The sequence below is a fragment of the Gracilinanus agilis genome, chromosome 1 (assembly GCF_016433145.1).
Source record: "Gracilinanus agilis isolate LMUSP501 chromosome 1, AgileGrace, whole genome shotgun sequence".
NCBI classification, from domain to species: domain Eukaryota; kingdom Metazoa; phylum Chordata; class Mammalia; order Didelphimorphia; family Didelphidae; genus Gracilinanus; species Gracilinanus agilis.
In genome coordinates, this window is record NC_058130.1 from 710,162,712 (window position 1) to 710,178,553 (window position 15,842).

General features: G+C 47.7%; 2 protein-coding genes across 3 annotated transcripts; one reads left to right on the forward strand and one right to left on the reverse strand.

The window, feature by feature from the left end:
* The first annotated feature begins 1,133 nt into the window (after window positions 1-1,133).
* Window positions 1,134-4,712, forward strand: LOC123232078 (RING finger protein 11-like). The gene is made up of 4 exons (XM_044658424.1): window positions 1,134-1,446; window positions 2,575-2,744; window positions 3,354-3,567; window positions 4,395-4,712. Exons 1-3 carry the CDS (start codon window positions 1,288-1,290, stop codon window positions 3,523-3,525), a joined length of 501 nt encoding a protein of 166 aa, XP_044514359.1. The 5' UTR covers window positions 1,134-1,287; the 3' UTR covers window positions 3,526-3,567; window positions 4,395-4,712.
* Window positions 4,713-5,949: 1,237 nt separating this feature from the next.
* TRIR (telomerase RNA component interacting RNase) lies at window positions 5,950-9,471 on the reverse strand. 2 transcript variants are annotated; one of them, XM_044658426.1, is made up of 3 exons: window positions 9,076-9,471; window positions 8,089-8,166; window positions 5,950-7,810 (listed from the first exon to the last, which is right to left on the reverse strand). In XM_044658426.1, the coding sequence occupies exons 1-3, from the start codon at window positions 9,469-9,471 to the stop codon at window positions 7,703-7,705; spliced, it is 582 nt and encodes a 193-aa protein (XP_044514361.1). In that variant the 3' UTR covers window positions 5,950-7,702. The 2 variants fall into 2 exon arrangements, with proteins under 2 accessions (XP_044514361.1, XP_044514362.1); XM_044658427.1 differs by lacking the exon at window positions 8,089-8,166.
* Window positions 9,472-15,842: the final 6,371 nt, after the last annotated feature.

Consider the following 15,842-nt stretch of genomic DNA (forward strand, 5'->3'; position numbering starts at 1 on the left):
TTTGAGGTGGAAGGACCTGAAATTTGATCTTTAGCTTGGTGTGTAATTTTAGATAAACATCTTCTCCGTTGCTTCAGTTTCCTACTCTCTAAAATAAAAGGGGTGGAGGTGGGGAGCTAGGTAGTATACTAGATAGACTGAGAGTCAGAAGGATCTGGTTCAAATCTAGGCTTAGATACTTCCTAGTTTTGTGACCCTGGGCAAATCTCTTAACACCAATTGCCTAGCTCTTCACACTCTTCTGTCTTATAATTGATCCTAACACAAAAGGTAAGGGTTTTAAAATATATATAATAAAGTAGGAGGCAACTAGGTAGCTCAGTGGATTGAGAGTCCAGAGATGGGAGGTCCTGGGTTCAAATGTGACCACAGACACTTCCTAGCTGGGTGACCCTGTGCAAGTCCCTTAACCCCCATTGCCTAACCCTTACCACTCTTCTGCTTTGGAAGGTAAGGGTTTAAAAAATATATGTGTGTATGTACACACACACACTCCTATATATAAAATAAAGTAGGGTCTAAATCATGATTCTATGAACTCCCTGGGGTTCCGTAGTCTTTGCAGCCTAGGCCCAAGGGAGGTTTTGCACTTCCTAGAACCTTCCTGAGTTCCCAGAAGGATCCTGAAAGACAACTTAGGGTTGAACAAACGATCAAGGCCCCAGCTTGCTATAATGAAAGGGCTGCCAAGATAAGAATGAGGAAGAATAGAAAGGTTTCTTTCTCTCTTTTATCCTACTCTGGGCTCAAGGGCTTTGCCTTCATTCTTTCCACAAATATTTTTCAAAACTAGGACACCTGCCATGAAAAATTACAATAGAAGGCTGGATTCTGTCCAAACAGCTAACAGCCGCTTACCGCCATCCCCTCATCACTTTAGATGTCACTATAGGTGCCCCAGGTCTACAGAGCTTTAGGGTCTCAACCGAGGCCAAAAGCAAAAACACGTGGTTCCCGCCCCCCTCCCGCTGCCCGCATGGAAGCGAGAGGAAGCAGCTCGCTTTCGCGTGCACATGCGCATGTGAAGCCCTGCTCCTTGCTCAGTTTCATGCCCCTCCCCCGAGCGCACCCGTAACTACAACTCCCACGATGCTCTGCGCCTCGAGCTGGGGCACTTCCGGCCAGGGCTGTAAACAGCAGTGAGTCCTAGCTGGGCCGGGAGCCCCGGCGGTGGAGGGAGGATGGCGGGGCCCGGTCTGCCTGGGGTCCCCGGAGCTGGAACGAACGCCGGGGCCTGGGTACCCGGAAGGAGGGGCCTCGGCCGCCGCTGAGCGGGCCGGGCCGGGCATGGGGAACTGCCTGTCGTCGCAGCGATCCGGGACCGGGGCTGGAGACGAGGCGGGGGCCGGAGCCGCCGACGATCTGTCTCTGCTCAACGACTCCGGGGACGGGAACAGCCTCCCCGGGGACCTGCCGCCGCCCCCGCCGCCCCCGCCGCCCTACAGGGTGAGAACCGCGCCGGACAGACCGGGCTGGGAGCTGAGGAACGGGGCATCCACCACCCACTCCGCCCCACAGGAGCAGGGCTGGGCACAGGGAGAGACCCTAGGCATATGCCGCCATCCGCGCACCCCAGAAGGGCAGAGCAGGGCTCGACTCGGGACAGGAAAACCCCTAGTGTCTTCGACCACCCCTAGAGAGGCAAGGCTAAGTCTTGAATAGGGTAACTCTGCCATTATTCAACTCATTGCCCCAGGGCAGAGCAGAACTGGGAACGGGGACCTTGAGAATCTACCTGAAACCACCCAGCTTCCTAGAGAGAGAAGGCAAGATTAGGCAGATAGGACTTAAGTCATCTCACTTATCACCTCCAGAGAGGAAGGGCTGGGCTGGGCACAGGGAAATCCCTGGGCATCCCCACCACCCATGGCCTCCAGAGGGTCAGGAGGAACTGGGGACAGGAAGATCTCAGCGTTCCACTTCAACAACTCTGAAAGTCAGGCTGTGCAGAAGACAGGAAACTTTTGGAATCTACTCTTTTCACCTTAAGGAGTGGACAGGAGTAAAGCAGAAGGATTAGGGAATGGGGGATCCTGGAATTTGCCAAGCTGGGGACAGAAGGACTGACTAGAAGTCCCAAAAGAAATGCAGAGGCCTTCCTACTGAATAAAATCATTAGACAATGGAAATAGCACAGGATTCAGGAAGGAGACCTCTTTGAATTCTAGCTCAGGCAGTTACTACCCTGTGAACTTGGGCAAATCCTGTCCCTTCTGTTTCCTTCTTTGGAAGATAAAGCGGTTGGATTAAATGATCTCTCAGGCCTCTCCAGCTCTAGATCTTATGATCATACACAGAGATAGGGGAACTTATTTAAATCAAGCAAGTCAATATTGAATTGAGATAGTGATATTGGACAGGGAGGGATATGGGCTCAGTTCCATTCAGGTGGAGCACTTGATTTTGTAAGTAGGAGGATTCTCAGGGAACTGTAGTATTGACCCTATTAAGGCAGGCCTAGAACTAGACTACTTGAGGAGACCAATGGGAGCTAGACCCAGGCAGGTTGAAAGATGAGTTTCCCAGAGACAAGTTGCCATGTATATCCTGTCCCCATTCCCCCCCTCCCCCCAGGGACGGGAGCCAATCCCAGTGTACCACCCATCTCCGGGCCAGAGTCGACTGGCCACACAGCTCACAGAGGAGGAGCAGATCCGCATCGCCCAGAGAATTGGCCTGATCCAGCACCTGCCCAAGGGTATCTTCGACCCTGGCTCTGAGGGGTCCGAAAAGAAAATGAAAGAGTAAGGGTGGGGAATAAGATGAGGATGCCCCAGGCTCCAGAAGGGAATGTTGCTGTATATCTGCAGGCTAGTCCTCCTGGAAGCAGGGATCTGTGACCCTTCAGTAGCTGAAGCTGCCTTTTTTGTCTTTTTAAAAAGTAGATCTGGGAAAATACCCAGGCCTCTGCGACATACCTGTTGTGTCTCTGACAGGATCCTTAAGTTTGGCACCAGTTGCTCCATTTTGGGGGCTCACTGTCCACTCCTTGCCCCACCCACCCAAACCTGCCAGCTCCAGAAGGACAAGGTTTTGGGTCTCTCCCAAGCCATGAACTCAAGGGCAGGGCCATGGTCTTCTACTTTTCTGTTTTCTCCAGACAGATCCCCAAGAGCAAGTCCAAGGTCTGCCATTCCTTGTCTCTCCCAGCTGACATCCTTGAAGGCAGGCCCTAGTATCTCCTCAATCAACAATGTAGTTCAAGGCTGGGTGCACAAGGGGAAGCCTCTGTGGCAATTAGAGATGAGATACTGGGCTGGAGTGGCCTGGGAATGGAGGGGACAGGGTCGGGAGGGTGGAGAAAAGGGCGAGAACTGGCAATACATATTCTCATCCATCCCTGGTCCCTGCAGGTGTGTGATCTGCATGTTGGACTTTGTGTATGGGGATGCCATACGCTTCTTGCCATGCCTGCACACCTACCACGTCCACTGCATTGATGACTGGCTCATGCGCTCTCTCACATGTCCCTCTTGCATGGAGCCAGTGGACGCAGCCCTGCTTTCCTCCTATGAGACAAGCTGAATTTGGAACCTGGCAGCCAACATGTCCCCTGGGCCTACTCAGGTGAGCCCTGGGGAAAAGCAGCAGCAATAGCTGCTGGAGCTAGAAATTTTTTACATTTGGGGAACTGAATACTGAAACTAGGCAGGTCCCCATCCAAGAGGTTGCTGTTCTATGGATGTCCTGGCCTCAGATACATCATGCTAACTTTTCAGTGTCCCTAGCTCAAGTTTGATGCTTTTCAAGTAAAGTTACTCCAGTTTCCTCTCCCCCCAAAACCCATCTCTAGACTATTTTTACCACTGTTTTTAAAGATGATCCTGAAAACTAATCTTTTTCAACCCTATTGCTGAACCCCAGAGCCTAGTACCTGAATCTTCTTTTAGGGGTGCTATATTTCAAATCCTAAAGTCAAACATCCACTGTGGCTAAAGTCCAGTGAGGACTGGAGTGGTGAGGGTGCAGGAAGAACAGATTATACGTTGGTCCCCTCTGTGTGGGCCTTTGCTGGTGGGAATTGAAAGCCAGGCCACTTTTGCAAACAAGCCTGATGTTTTGCTATCTCCCTTTTATCTTCTGGAAGTAGAAGGAAACTTGTCTCCCTTCTTGTACCTGTGACCTACCCCAAGCCAATTTGAGTCAGAATTCCAACCCTTCCCCTCAGTTGGGCCAACTTTGATCAGTCACAATACCTATTCTGTTCTTTCATAATCTTGGGAGTTGGACAAATGGGATTGGGGTAGTCATCTCTTCTACCCCTATTCCTTGGACAAGTTGAGTCTTGCTTACCTTAAGGCCTTGGTTTAGAGCTGAGGACAATGGATCATGCATGACCTGCTTTGGGGAGGTTCTTAGGTTTGGGTTGTGTTTTTTTTGTTTGTTTTTTTAAGCCAAACTGTGGATCGGGGATGCAGAGAGGGAAGCAGCATGGCATGGTTTCACACATATGGCTCACCTGAGGAAGTACTGCCTTCAACATAGCCGAGACCCCACCCCCACCCATCCTAGGGCACAGGCCTCCTTTCTGCTGGCAGGGGCTTTTGCTCCTGGTCATTGTGGTGTCCCCAGGCCACCCCCACTCTAGAGGGAGGGTGACTAGAGAGGAACCTTATAAATGATTATCTCTGGGCTAGTTCCAGTAGAAGAAATGAACAGGGCCCCTGATCATGTGGAAGACAAGCAATAAAATGTGTTGCACATAAAATGGACCCCATGTACTGTTTGAATGAGAATCAGAGCTGGAGAAAACCAAGGGCATTCAGTCCTATAGACCCAAAGAAACAAGGTTAAAATTCAAGTCATACAATTAAATAAAAGACCTATAAGCTTGTTAAAGCCAACAGAACAGAACTTCAGGCCTCAGGATCCCTGGGAGAGAGAACCCAAGTCCTTGTGGATTCTTCAGAAGAGCTGGTATTACTTGTCACAAGCATACAGGTCCTAGAGAAACCTGATCAGAATACAGCTTGGCTCAGCTCTTCAGACAGTGGGTAGAATTGCTCTCACCACTTCTGAACAAGTGTAGAGCCCTATTTTTCTGTACAGAGTACTTTTTTTTTTTAAATTAAAACCTTGTCTTAGAATCAATACTGGGTATTACTTCTAAGACAGAAGAGTGGTAAGGGCTAGGCAATGGGGGTTAAGTTGACTTGCCCCGGGTCACAGAGCTAGGAAGTGTCTGAGGCCACATTTGAACACAGGACCTTCTGTCTCTGGGCCTGACTCAGTCCACTGAGCCACCCAGCTGCCCCCTAGAGTAGACTTTTAAAGGGTGTTAAAGTTTCTTCCTGTACTGAACTTAGATCCTATGTACCTGTTGAGGTCAGAGAGAGAGCTCAAATAGCCTGAGAACTCATAGCCACTGCCAGTGAAGTGAATAAATCTACTTAGGGTACTAATTCTCACTTGGCCCAAGCTATTCTAGAAAATAGCTGTTGGAGATCAAATGCATCAGCAGATTTCATTCTCCCTGGGGCCTGGCAATTAAGAGGTAAAATTCAAATCTAGACTCTCTTGCCCCTTTTTCTAAAAGTATGACCTATAGCAAGTCACTTAACCTTAATTTCTTCATTTATAAAATGAAAAGGATTGGACTTGGTGGGCTATAAGGTCCCTTCCAGCTCAATATTTTTTTTTAACCCTTACTTTCCATCTTGTAATCAATACTGTGTATTGGCTCCAAGGCATAAGAATGGTATGGGTAGGCAATGGGGGTCAAGTGACTTGCCCAGGGTCACATGGCTGGGAAGTGTCTGAGGACAGATTTGAACCTAGGACTTCCCGTCTCTAGGCCTGGCTCTCAATCCACTGAGCTACCCAGCTGCACCCCCCAGCTCAACATCTCTTGAGCCTGTGATCCTCAGGCCTGGGACTCCAGCTTAGAACAACAAAGCTAGCAGGCAGGGGACATAAGCTGCCTCCAGAAGGAACACATACAGGCGGCTCTTAGATCACTTTTTTTATTTTCATTTAAAGTCAGCATTTTTTAACATTAATTCCTTGAGGAAGGGTAAAGGGGCCACACAAAGGGATGTGTGTGGGGGTGGAGAAAGGGAGCCAGAAGGAGGAAAAATGACCAGTGGCTGCTCTAAGTTCAGACAAGAGCAGCACCACAGGACAGCAGGAACTACACCATTACCACCCCCCTGCATCCTGAAGCATTACCTCACTGTCCAGGGACAAGCACCATCCATGCTACTGGGGGGGGGGGGGCGGGCGGGAAGAAGAGGCCTTTTAGGAAGAAAAGGGAAAGCACAAGGAGCAAAAGCCCCAACCAGCCTTCAGGGGGGAAACTTGCCCCCAAGGCTACCTAAGACATCAAACTGGGATCAGACAGAAAACATCATTCAGAGGCAAGGGACAGTCTTCACTCCCCAGTCAGGTTCACTTTCCCTAAGCCAAGGGGCAAGAGACACATACTGGGTCAAAGGAATTGTCCCTTCAATTTTCCCGACACAACACACAGGAAACACTTGCCCCACCACACCTCCCCAGGCACCTAAATACAGGCTGAAGGGGACAATTATAATAAAGGCAAAAATCAAAGTTAAATTTGAGGTGTCCCTGAAGCATGGCCTTAGATAAGCGCCTTCAGAGGAAAACACATACTCAAAAAAACATCACATTTATGAAAGGGATGTAATGGGGCAAGCCAGAAGTTTAGGTTTTGGAGTAGGTATTTAGGGGTAGGGAGGGACTGAGGGAGACATGGGCACTTGGATTTAGGACGTGTGGACACTAAGTGGTTTTTTAAAATCAAGTTTTAGAAGAGTCTTGCTTGGCCTGAAGGTGAGGGAATTGGCACAGATGCTGGCCTCATGGCAGGCCAACCAGTTATAAAAGAAGTCTGATGATGTTACTCCCTTTGAGGGTCATAGTGATTCAAAGGGACCTTAGAGAGGGGAGTTATGGACATCTGGGGAGAGGGGAAAGTAGAAGACTTGGGGGAAATAGCTAGGGGCATGAAATAAATTTCACAGGGGACTTGGGCGGAGGAAAGAAGTCAATCTAGAGAAAAAATAACACACATCAAACGACACTGAACTCCAATGTCCAGTGCCACCTGCCAGCCCCACCCAAATCACCATAGCCCAAATACATTACAGGGCAGGAGCCAGGCTGCTAAGAGCCCCAGCAAAACCCACTAGCACTATCTCCAGAAAGGAGGTTGGGTTTTTTTTGTTTTTGTTTTTTTTTCTGACAAGCCCTTACCATCCAGGGGGGCAGAGATGGTTTTCCAAAAGGTACCAGGAGTCTACCAAACCAGAGGGGCCCCTAGAAAAGATGGCAGCACCAACACAGGCCCTGGATATAATTCAGGGTGAAGTCATTCTCAATTTCCTAGCCTGTCTTTTTAATTAAAAAAAAAAAAGAAAGAAAAGAAAAGAAACAAAAATCCTCCAGCTATTTAGTTGAGTTCTTTACTTCCCAGAAGTGATGGGGAAGATAGAGAGGGAGGGATGAAGGATCGGAGGGGAGAGTGGTGGGGAGGAAAAAAAGATCAAGAGAAACAGTAAACCACGTACTAATAAGTCTCAGAAGTCAAGTGCTCAAGGTATAAAAAATCTTGAAGAATCATCCGCTGGCGCCAGAAAGCTACAAGTTTGTCTTCTGTGTTTGAGTCCTTGGTGAAAATGCTATTGTTCTTTTGCTGCGTTAAATAAGTATGTACAATGCAGAAAGTCCTTGGCGGAAAGAGTTATTTCACCAGGGGCCGGGTTTTGTCATCATCACTGCACTGATGTGCCTTGTATTTTTTCACTTCCGCCATGTACTTGGCCCAAGCATCTCCTTTACTTGTCATAACCTGGGGAGCAGGGACAAAGGGGGGAGGGGGAACAGGCACACAAGCCATGAGGCCCAGAAGCAAGGGGCTTCAAAACACCCAAGGCCCAGTTCTTCCCCTGGTCTTAGACCTTGGCCTGCTAGATTTGGTGTAAGGAGCCAGGTTCACAGTCACATAGAAGGGGAAAAGTCCCTTCACTTCTGAAGTCTGGGACTTTTGCGGTGACTTGGACCAGCCTATTCTCCCTGACAGAAAAGTCATCCCTAGACCCCAAGACTGTACATGCTGCTGGCACTCACCTCATCCTCGGTCTTCTGCTTCTTGGCTACTATTCCTGTCTTGAGGGCTAGCTTGTTCCCGCCTCTCCGCTTGCCCACCTGGGTGAAGGGATAGAAGACTGCAACCATTATAGGAGCCCTGGGGGCTGCCCTGGCGGCCATGTAGCCCACTATACAACGGGACAGGGAGTCCTGGCCTTAGATCATCTTAGCTCCTCATGCCTGTCGTGTAGTACCAAGCCGTGCCCAGCCTGGCCAACCTACGCAGCAATCAGAGAGGAGCACAAGGGACTTCTCAGGACGATGCAGCCCGAACTTGCTCAGTCAGCCCGGGCAGGGCAGTGAGCCTGGTGATAACCCTGGCTCCAACTAACACCATCCCTTGACCCCCAGTCAGACCCTCCTCTTCCCCAAGAGAGCCCCACAAAAGAGCTAAAAGCACAGAGATTAGACAGCCAACTGCCCCACACCATTTGGTTATCTCAATGGCGAAGCTTGGAAAGACCCTGAAGGCCCCAGCTCCAGCCTCTGATGTCTCAGCTGGTATCAGTCTGGCCGGTTCACGAACATTTTTCTTATGCTGTCTCCCCTCCTTCCCGGTCCCCGACACTCTTCCAACAGCTTTCCAAACCGCAGCTTGCCCCCGCCCCTCCCGCCCCGCTCCCTCCAGAACAAGGAGGGGTAGCAAAGGTCGAATTTTTGGGAGGGAGGGTGACAAAAATCGGGGCCCGGAACGGGCAGCTCCAGGGTTTAAAAGGCGGGGAGGGGAAAGCCCTTTGAGCGACGCCCCCACCCCCAGCCTGACCCGCACCGCGGCCCCCGGGATGGCCGGGCGTGCGGAGTCCGAGGGGAGGCCCGTGCTACGGGGCCCTCGGCAAGGTGGCGGCGCCAGGCTCGCCCTCCCCCGCCCCAGGGAAGGGGCGCCTCTCTCTCTCTCTCTCTCTCTCTCTCTCTCTCTCTCGGCGCGGCGCGGCCCGTCCCGCCCTCCCGCGGGCGGCGGCTCCTTACGAAGCTGAGCGCCGCCGGGCCGGGCCCGCTCCTCTTCTTCGGCTCGCCGCCGCCGGCGGGAGTCGGGGCGGCGGCGGCCCCCGGGGGCGGCGGCGGCTCATCTGGACTCTGCTGCTGCTGCCGCTGCCGCCGCCGCTCCTCCTCCTCCTCCATCTTCCGCTTGAACAGCTCCAGGAAGCTGCCGTCGTTGGCGAACAGGTTCACGCCCCCCGAGGCCGGGCCCGACGCCGCTGTCGCGTCCTCCTCCTCCTCCCCGGCTCCCGAGCCCGCCCCGGACTCGGCCCCAGCGCCGCCTGGCCCGGGCCACCGGCTCCCGCCTCCCCCGCCAGCGCCGCCGCCCGCGGGGCCCGACGGCTCCCGGCCCGCAGGCTCCGCCCGTCTCCCTCGGGCCGCCATTTTGTGACCAGGTGCCGCGCAAAGGAGACTGGGAAGGTTCCCGGCCCCGCGCAAAGCCCTCCCTCCCAGCGGCTTCCGGGCAAAGGATTCTGGGAAGCAACACCCTTTCTTTCTATCGCCCCTCCCAGGCCTCCCACCTCCGAACCTTAACTTGTTGAGGAGGGGAAGTAAAAAGGGGTGGAGAAAGAGTACTCTGTCCCAGGCCACTCCTTATTTGAGCCTCCGTTTCCCTGTCTGTAATAGGTATATAGTGCTTAAATGTTTCCCCATTCCTAGGGTCGATTTTCCGAAGTTCCTTCCAGCTCCAAATAAGCCCATCCTCACCTACCTGTATGACCTGGGACAGCCCCAGGAGAATGCTGAGACCCTGGCTGCAGGGCTGCCTCTGGCATTCTATCGGAACGATGACCCTAAGCACATTTAACCTCTCGGATCTTGAGTTCCTCCAAGTACGAAATGGGCATAATAAAAACGTGCAACTCCTGGAAACAGCACTTTGATTAACTGTAGAGCACCATATAAATGAGCATTATTGGGCAAATCACTTCCTCTATCTGGCCTGTTTCTTCTTCAAGGGGCTAGTTGGTCTAAATAGATACACACTCAATAAGCATTTCCTCAGTGCTTACTAATGTTCAAGCCACTATGGGAGAAGAAAAATAGAGTCCCTGACCTCAGTAAGATTTCTCTAGTCAAGGAAACAAATGAATCAATTAAAGGCATTTATTAAATACTTATTAAGTGCTTACATTTCTTTTGGTGATCTCATTGGCTAACATAGAATTGATTAGCTTCTCAATGTTTGTTTGTTTTTTTAAACCCTTACCTTCTGTCTTGGAGTCAATACTGTGTATTGGCTTCAAGGCAGAAGAGTGGTAAGGGTAGGCAACGGGGTCAAGTGACTTACCCAGGGTCACCCAGCTGGGAAATGTCTAAGGTCAAATTTGAACCCAGGACTTCCCGTCTCTAAGCCTGGCTCAGAATCCACTGAGCTACCCAGCTGCCCCCAGCTTCTCAATGTTGATAATTAACTTGGTCTCACATGCCTAGACATGTTCTCCTGGATGTCTCCTGCAAACTGAGTTCATCATCCCCTCACCCCCAAAGCCTTCCTTCTTCCTAACTTGCTATTATTGTTGTCACCTTCCCAGTCATCCAGACTCACAGCCTAGGTGTCTTCCTCAACTCCTCACTCTCTTCCCCCATAGCCAATCAACTGCCAAATCCTGCTTTTTCTACCATTCTGATAACTCTTATACTTTCTCTCCTCTGGCTCTGTCACAAGCCTGGTATATAGATCCTTAAACCCTCATGACTAGATCATTGTAATAACCTGCTGGTTGGTCTGGCTCCCTCAAATCTCTTCCCACTCCAGTTTATCCTTCATTCAGCTATCAAATTGAACTTCCCAAATCTCAGGTCCAAAAAATGTCACCCCTCCTATTTAATAAACTCTTGTGGCTCCATATTACTTTCTGGATCAGATATAAAACTCACTATTTGGCTTTTGAAGCCTTTCATAACCTAACTCCTTACCTTTCTAGTCTTTTTATACCTTACTCTCTTTCATGGTCTCTGCAATCATTCCTCATATCCCAGTCTCCTTATCTTGGCTTTCAGAGCTAACTTGTAATTTCAGTGCAAGTCCCACCTTCTAGAAAGAAACCTTTCCAAGCTCCTTAACCTTAGTTCCTTCCCTTTGAAATCTATAACTTATTCTGTTTATATTTTTCGTACACAATTGTTTGTGTGTTGTCTCCCCCATTAGACTTCAAGTTCTTTGAAGGCAGGAACTTTTTTTTGCCTTTCTTTGTAGTCCAAGCACTTAGCATAGTGCCTGGCCCTCAAGGTATTTAACCCTGCAGTGTACCCAATACTCAGCTAAGTACTAGGGAGATAAACATTAAAAAAAGCAACACTCCCTGGTGTCACAGGATTTATATTTTAATAAGGAAAGACAAACCATATTAAGCAATATAGTCCTTAAGGAGGAATGTTTTGGGAGTCAGTCATAAGGAGGTGAGTGAAGCCAAAGGACCTGAAATCTGAACATACAATAAACCTAGAATAATAGTGATAATAAATAGAATCTCAAAACATGAGACAGGCCATGATTGCTGATGTGCAGTGGGACTTTAAGGCTTCTATAAAGTTTTTCACTTGAACACTTTTGAGGTCAAAGAAGGAAGATTAGTTCTGATGCAATCAGGAAGGGTTCCTGGAAATGCCACCTGAATTTAGATTTGGAAGATGTCTAGATCTCAAAAACCAAAGATGGGGGTGGGGAGGGACATCTGAGATAGAGCATACAGTGGCCAAAGGCTGGCAAGAATGAATTGTTTATATAAGGGTTAGCAAAGAATCCAGTTGTGCTGGAGTATAGCTAAATGAAAGGGAATATTAGTGTGAGACAAGTCTGGAAATGTAGGAAAAATAGGGGAGCCTCTTCATGATCTCAAATCCTAGATCCATGCAGAAACTCTAGTGTATACTCACATAGCTCTTGGGGTCTATAAAGCACCCACAGACATATTGACCAAACCTAAGAACTAAGCCCACTACTAGAGCAATGAGGGCTCCTTCCAAAACTGAAGGATGGGAGTTGGGGGTCCCAGGCAGCTGGTCCTCATCTCAGCAGTCTCTTTGGCTTCTGCCCAGGTGATCTGAAGTGGAAGGGACACAGGACTCAAGAACCAGAAGTCCTGGGGCAGCTGGGTAGTTCAGTGGATTGAGAGTCGGGCCTAGAGATGGGAGGTCCTAGGTTCAAATTTGGCCTCAGACACTTCCCAGCCATGTGACCCTGGGCAAGTCACTTGACCCCCATTGCCCACCCTTACCACTCTTCCACCAAGGAGCAGAAGTTAAGGGTTTAAAAAAAAAAAAAAGAATCAGAAGTCCTAGGTCTAAAAAATGCAATGGGTGAAACTCAAAAAGCAGCAGCTTTCAATTCAACAAATATTTATTAAGCATATGTATTGTGGAAGACACAGTGCTAGCTGCCAGGGATGAAAAAGCAAACACTAGACCAACTTTGTCCTCAAAGGTCTTACATTCTACTGGGTGGGAGGGGAAGGAGACAGGGTGTGTACATAGACAAGTAAATACAGGGTAATGTTAGAAAAGATCAAATACTAATATTTAAGGATGCCTGAGAAGGCTTCTTGGAGGAGGTGGCTGAACTGCAAAGGTAACTAAGTTTTCTGAAAGGTGGAGATAAGGAATTAATTCTAAGCAGTGTGGAGTGAATAGCCTCAGGGAATTTTGTCTTTTGTACTAACCACAATCAGAAGCCACTGAAAATTTTTGGGCAGGACACTGACATGGACAGAGCTGGACCTTAAAATTAATTTAGTATCTGTTTTGAGGACAGAGTTTCAAGAAAAGAGAGTAGATGTTAGGAGACCATCCTGTTCCAGCAAGGGTTGATCAGACCCTTACTATGTGCAAGCATTATGTCAGATTCCTAGGGATTAAAAATCTAAATGAAAAACCGTTTCCTGACCTTATGAAGCTAACACTTTATAGGAAGAGCTATTCCATAAACAAAGATTAATGATAAGGCGAGAGGTGACCAGTGCTAGAATTTTACTTGTGAGTAAAAGGGAGATAGACAGGTATATAACATGTGTGTACACATATACACACATATGTAAACTATATTTTAAAATAATTTTTTGTTGTTTTTTTCAGTCGTCTTTTTTTTTTTTAAAGCCCTTACATTCTGTCTTGGAATTAATACCGTGTATTGGTTCCAAAGCAGAAGGGCTAGGCAATGGGGGTTAAGTGACTTGCCTAGAGTCACACAGCTAGGAAGTGTCTGAGGTCACATTTGAACCCAGGACCTCTTATCTATAGGCCTGGCTCTCAAAGCACTGAGCCACCCAGCTGCCCCCTCAGTCATTCAATCTTGTCTGACTCTTGGTGACCCTGTTTAGGGTTTTCTTGGCAAAGATACTGGAGTGGTTTGCCATTTCCTTCTTCAGCTCATTTGACAGAAGAGGAACTGAGGCCAACAGGGTTAAGTGACTTGCCCAGGGTCACACAGCTAGTGTCTAAGGCACATTAAAACAATTTTATCTATTTGAAGATGTAACAGGCTTCCTCAAGAAGGTATGATTGCCACTACTGGCAATCTTGGTTCATTCACTAAGGAAAAGGAAAGCATTAAATGCCTTCCGTGAGGCAAGGTTCTGTGCTAAGACTGGCCAGATGTTGAGGATACAAAGTAGAACAAGTACATCTTCCAGGAGCTAGCCTTCTTCTAGGGGAATATATAGGTTAAGTATAAATATAAGATACTTTGAGAAGGAAAATAAGTAACCAACCAAAGGATCAACAAAGGTTCCTTGTCAGGGACAAAAATTAAGTGATAAGAATAATGACAATAAAAGTTTCTTGTAGAAGGTGGCTTCAGTGCTGGGGCTTGTAGGAACCTCAGGTTTTTAAAAGGCAGAGTAAAGAGGGAGAAAGGAGCATTCCAGGAAGGGGTATATATAATTTGTGCTACAGAACAAAGACAGGAAAAGAACAGTCAGCTTTGGGGGGAAATAAGGTCATCTTGGGCCTAAAGTGTATATGGAAGAATAATGGGAAGGGGCAAGCTAGACAGCTCAGTGGAAAGAATGCCAGGCTTGGGAATGGGAGATTTGGGGTTAGAATTTGACCTCAGATACTTCCTAGCTGTGTGACCCTGGGCAAGTCCCTTAACCCCCATTGCCTAGTCCTTACTGCTCTAATGCCTTGGAATATATTGATTCTAAGATGGAATATAAGCATTTGTTTTTTTGTTTTGTTTTGTTTTTTAAGTAATGGGAAATAAATCTGTAGAGATTGACTAGAGCTATTTTGTGAAGGGCTTTAAATGTTAAGCTTGGGTTTCCTGCTGCTGCCAAACAAATCCAAGTCTTCTCCATCCTTATATGTGGTGGGATTGACTAGGTAAGAACAATTTTTGATTGAATCAAATACTCAAAATTGAGCAATGAATTGTCTGTAAACCTTCTTCAATCAAACAAGGTCATTCTGTCAGAGACTGGGTCAGCCAGAGATAATTTCTATAAAAGGAAAAAACTATCTCTGAGCTGGAGAGAGATTGTGAAGTTCTGGATTTGAGGGGCTGGAACAAGCACGACATTTCCAGTATATCTTGGGGGAGCAAAGGGAGAGTGAGATTAGAGTAGTCAAAACGTTTATGAAGCACTTACTAGTTCCAAGTACAGTGATAAACATTGGTAATATCAGTGTAAGCTAAAAGAAAGATAGCCCCTGCCCTCAAGGAGATGATATTTGAATGGATATAAAACATAAAGAGGAATTGAAAAGGGAAGGGGTGCTAAGTGCCCAGTGGAAAAGCAGTTCAAGATTCAGGAGCTAAAAGAGAGCATAGTGCATGGGCATGAGTATTTCTACAAATGGAGGTTCTGAGGACTCTCTCACCCATCAGAATAGGATAGAAATGTCTCCAGCCTAAGAAAGCTGCTGGGGCAGAGTTGGAAAGTAGTTGGAAAGTGTGGCAGAGAAGAGAGATGTCCAGAAATGTCATTGGCTTGCCAGGCATCTTGGAGAGGAGGACACAGGTCAGCTCTGATGCCTGTCTATCCACAGTCAATGTAATATAATTCGCTGTTCTGTTTCCACTAATCTGAATTTTGCCTCAACCATTAAGAAGCCAGGGGTTACCTAGAGACAGATATGAATGTATTATTAGACAGAAAGTCCAACCTCCACTAAGATGTTAAGAATTTTCTTAACTGGTAGTTCAGAGTGATTGGAACTGAATTCAAAACATTTCATATAAAATGAACACCCTAAAGACCAAGAGGGACCATAATATTGCTCCATTGACCTAAAATGAACTAATGATTGTAATAAGGTGTTACATTTAAAAACCTTCCCTAGCCACTCCCATCTCTTTGAGTTATCTGGTATTATAGGATGATCTCTTCCCTTTCTCAATAAAAGTCCTTTAAAAAAAAAAAAAACAACCTATTTACACTAGTTGCTTCTCCCTTGTTACAGTGTTAACACACTGGCTTCTCAACCTTTTGCAATTGGTTCCTGATCTCATCAAATGGAAACTGCTCTTCCCAAAGTTACTAATGATTTCTTTACATTATTGCCAAATCTCTCTCTCCATGTTTCCATGATATTACTCTCTCCTGGTTCTCCTCTTCCTGTCTGACCATTCCTTCTCTGTCTCCTTTGCTGGATCTTTATCCAGTTCATGCCTGCTTATGGTAGATATCCTATAGGGTTCTGTCCTAGTCTCTCTTCTGTTCTTCCTCTGTATTATTTCATTTGGTGACCTTATCAGCTTCCATCATCCTATGCTGATGATCTTCAGATCTACTCATCCAGGCAACCTCTCTCCT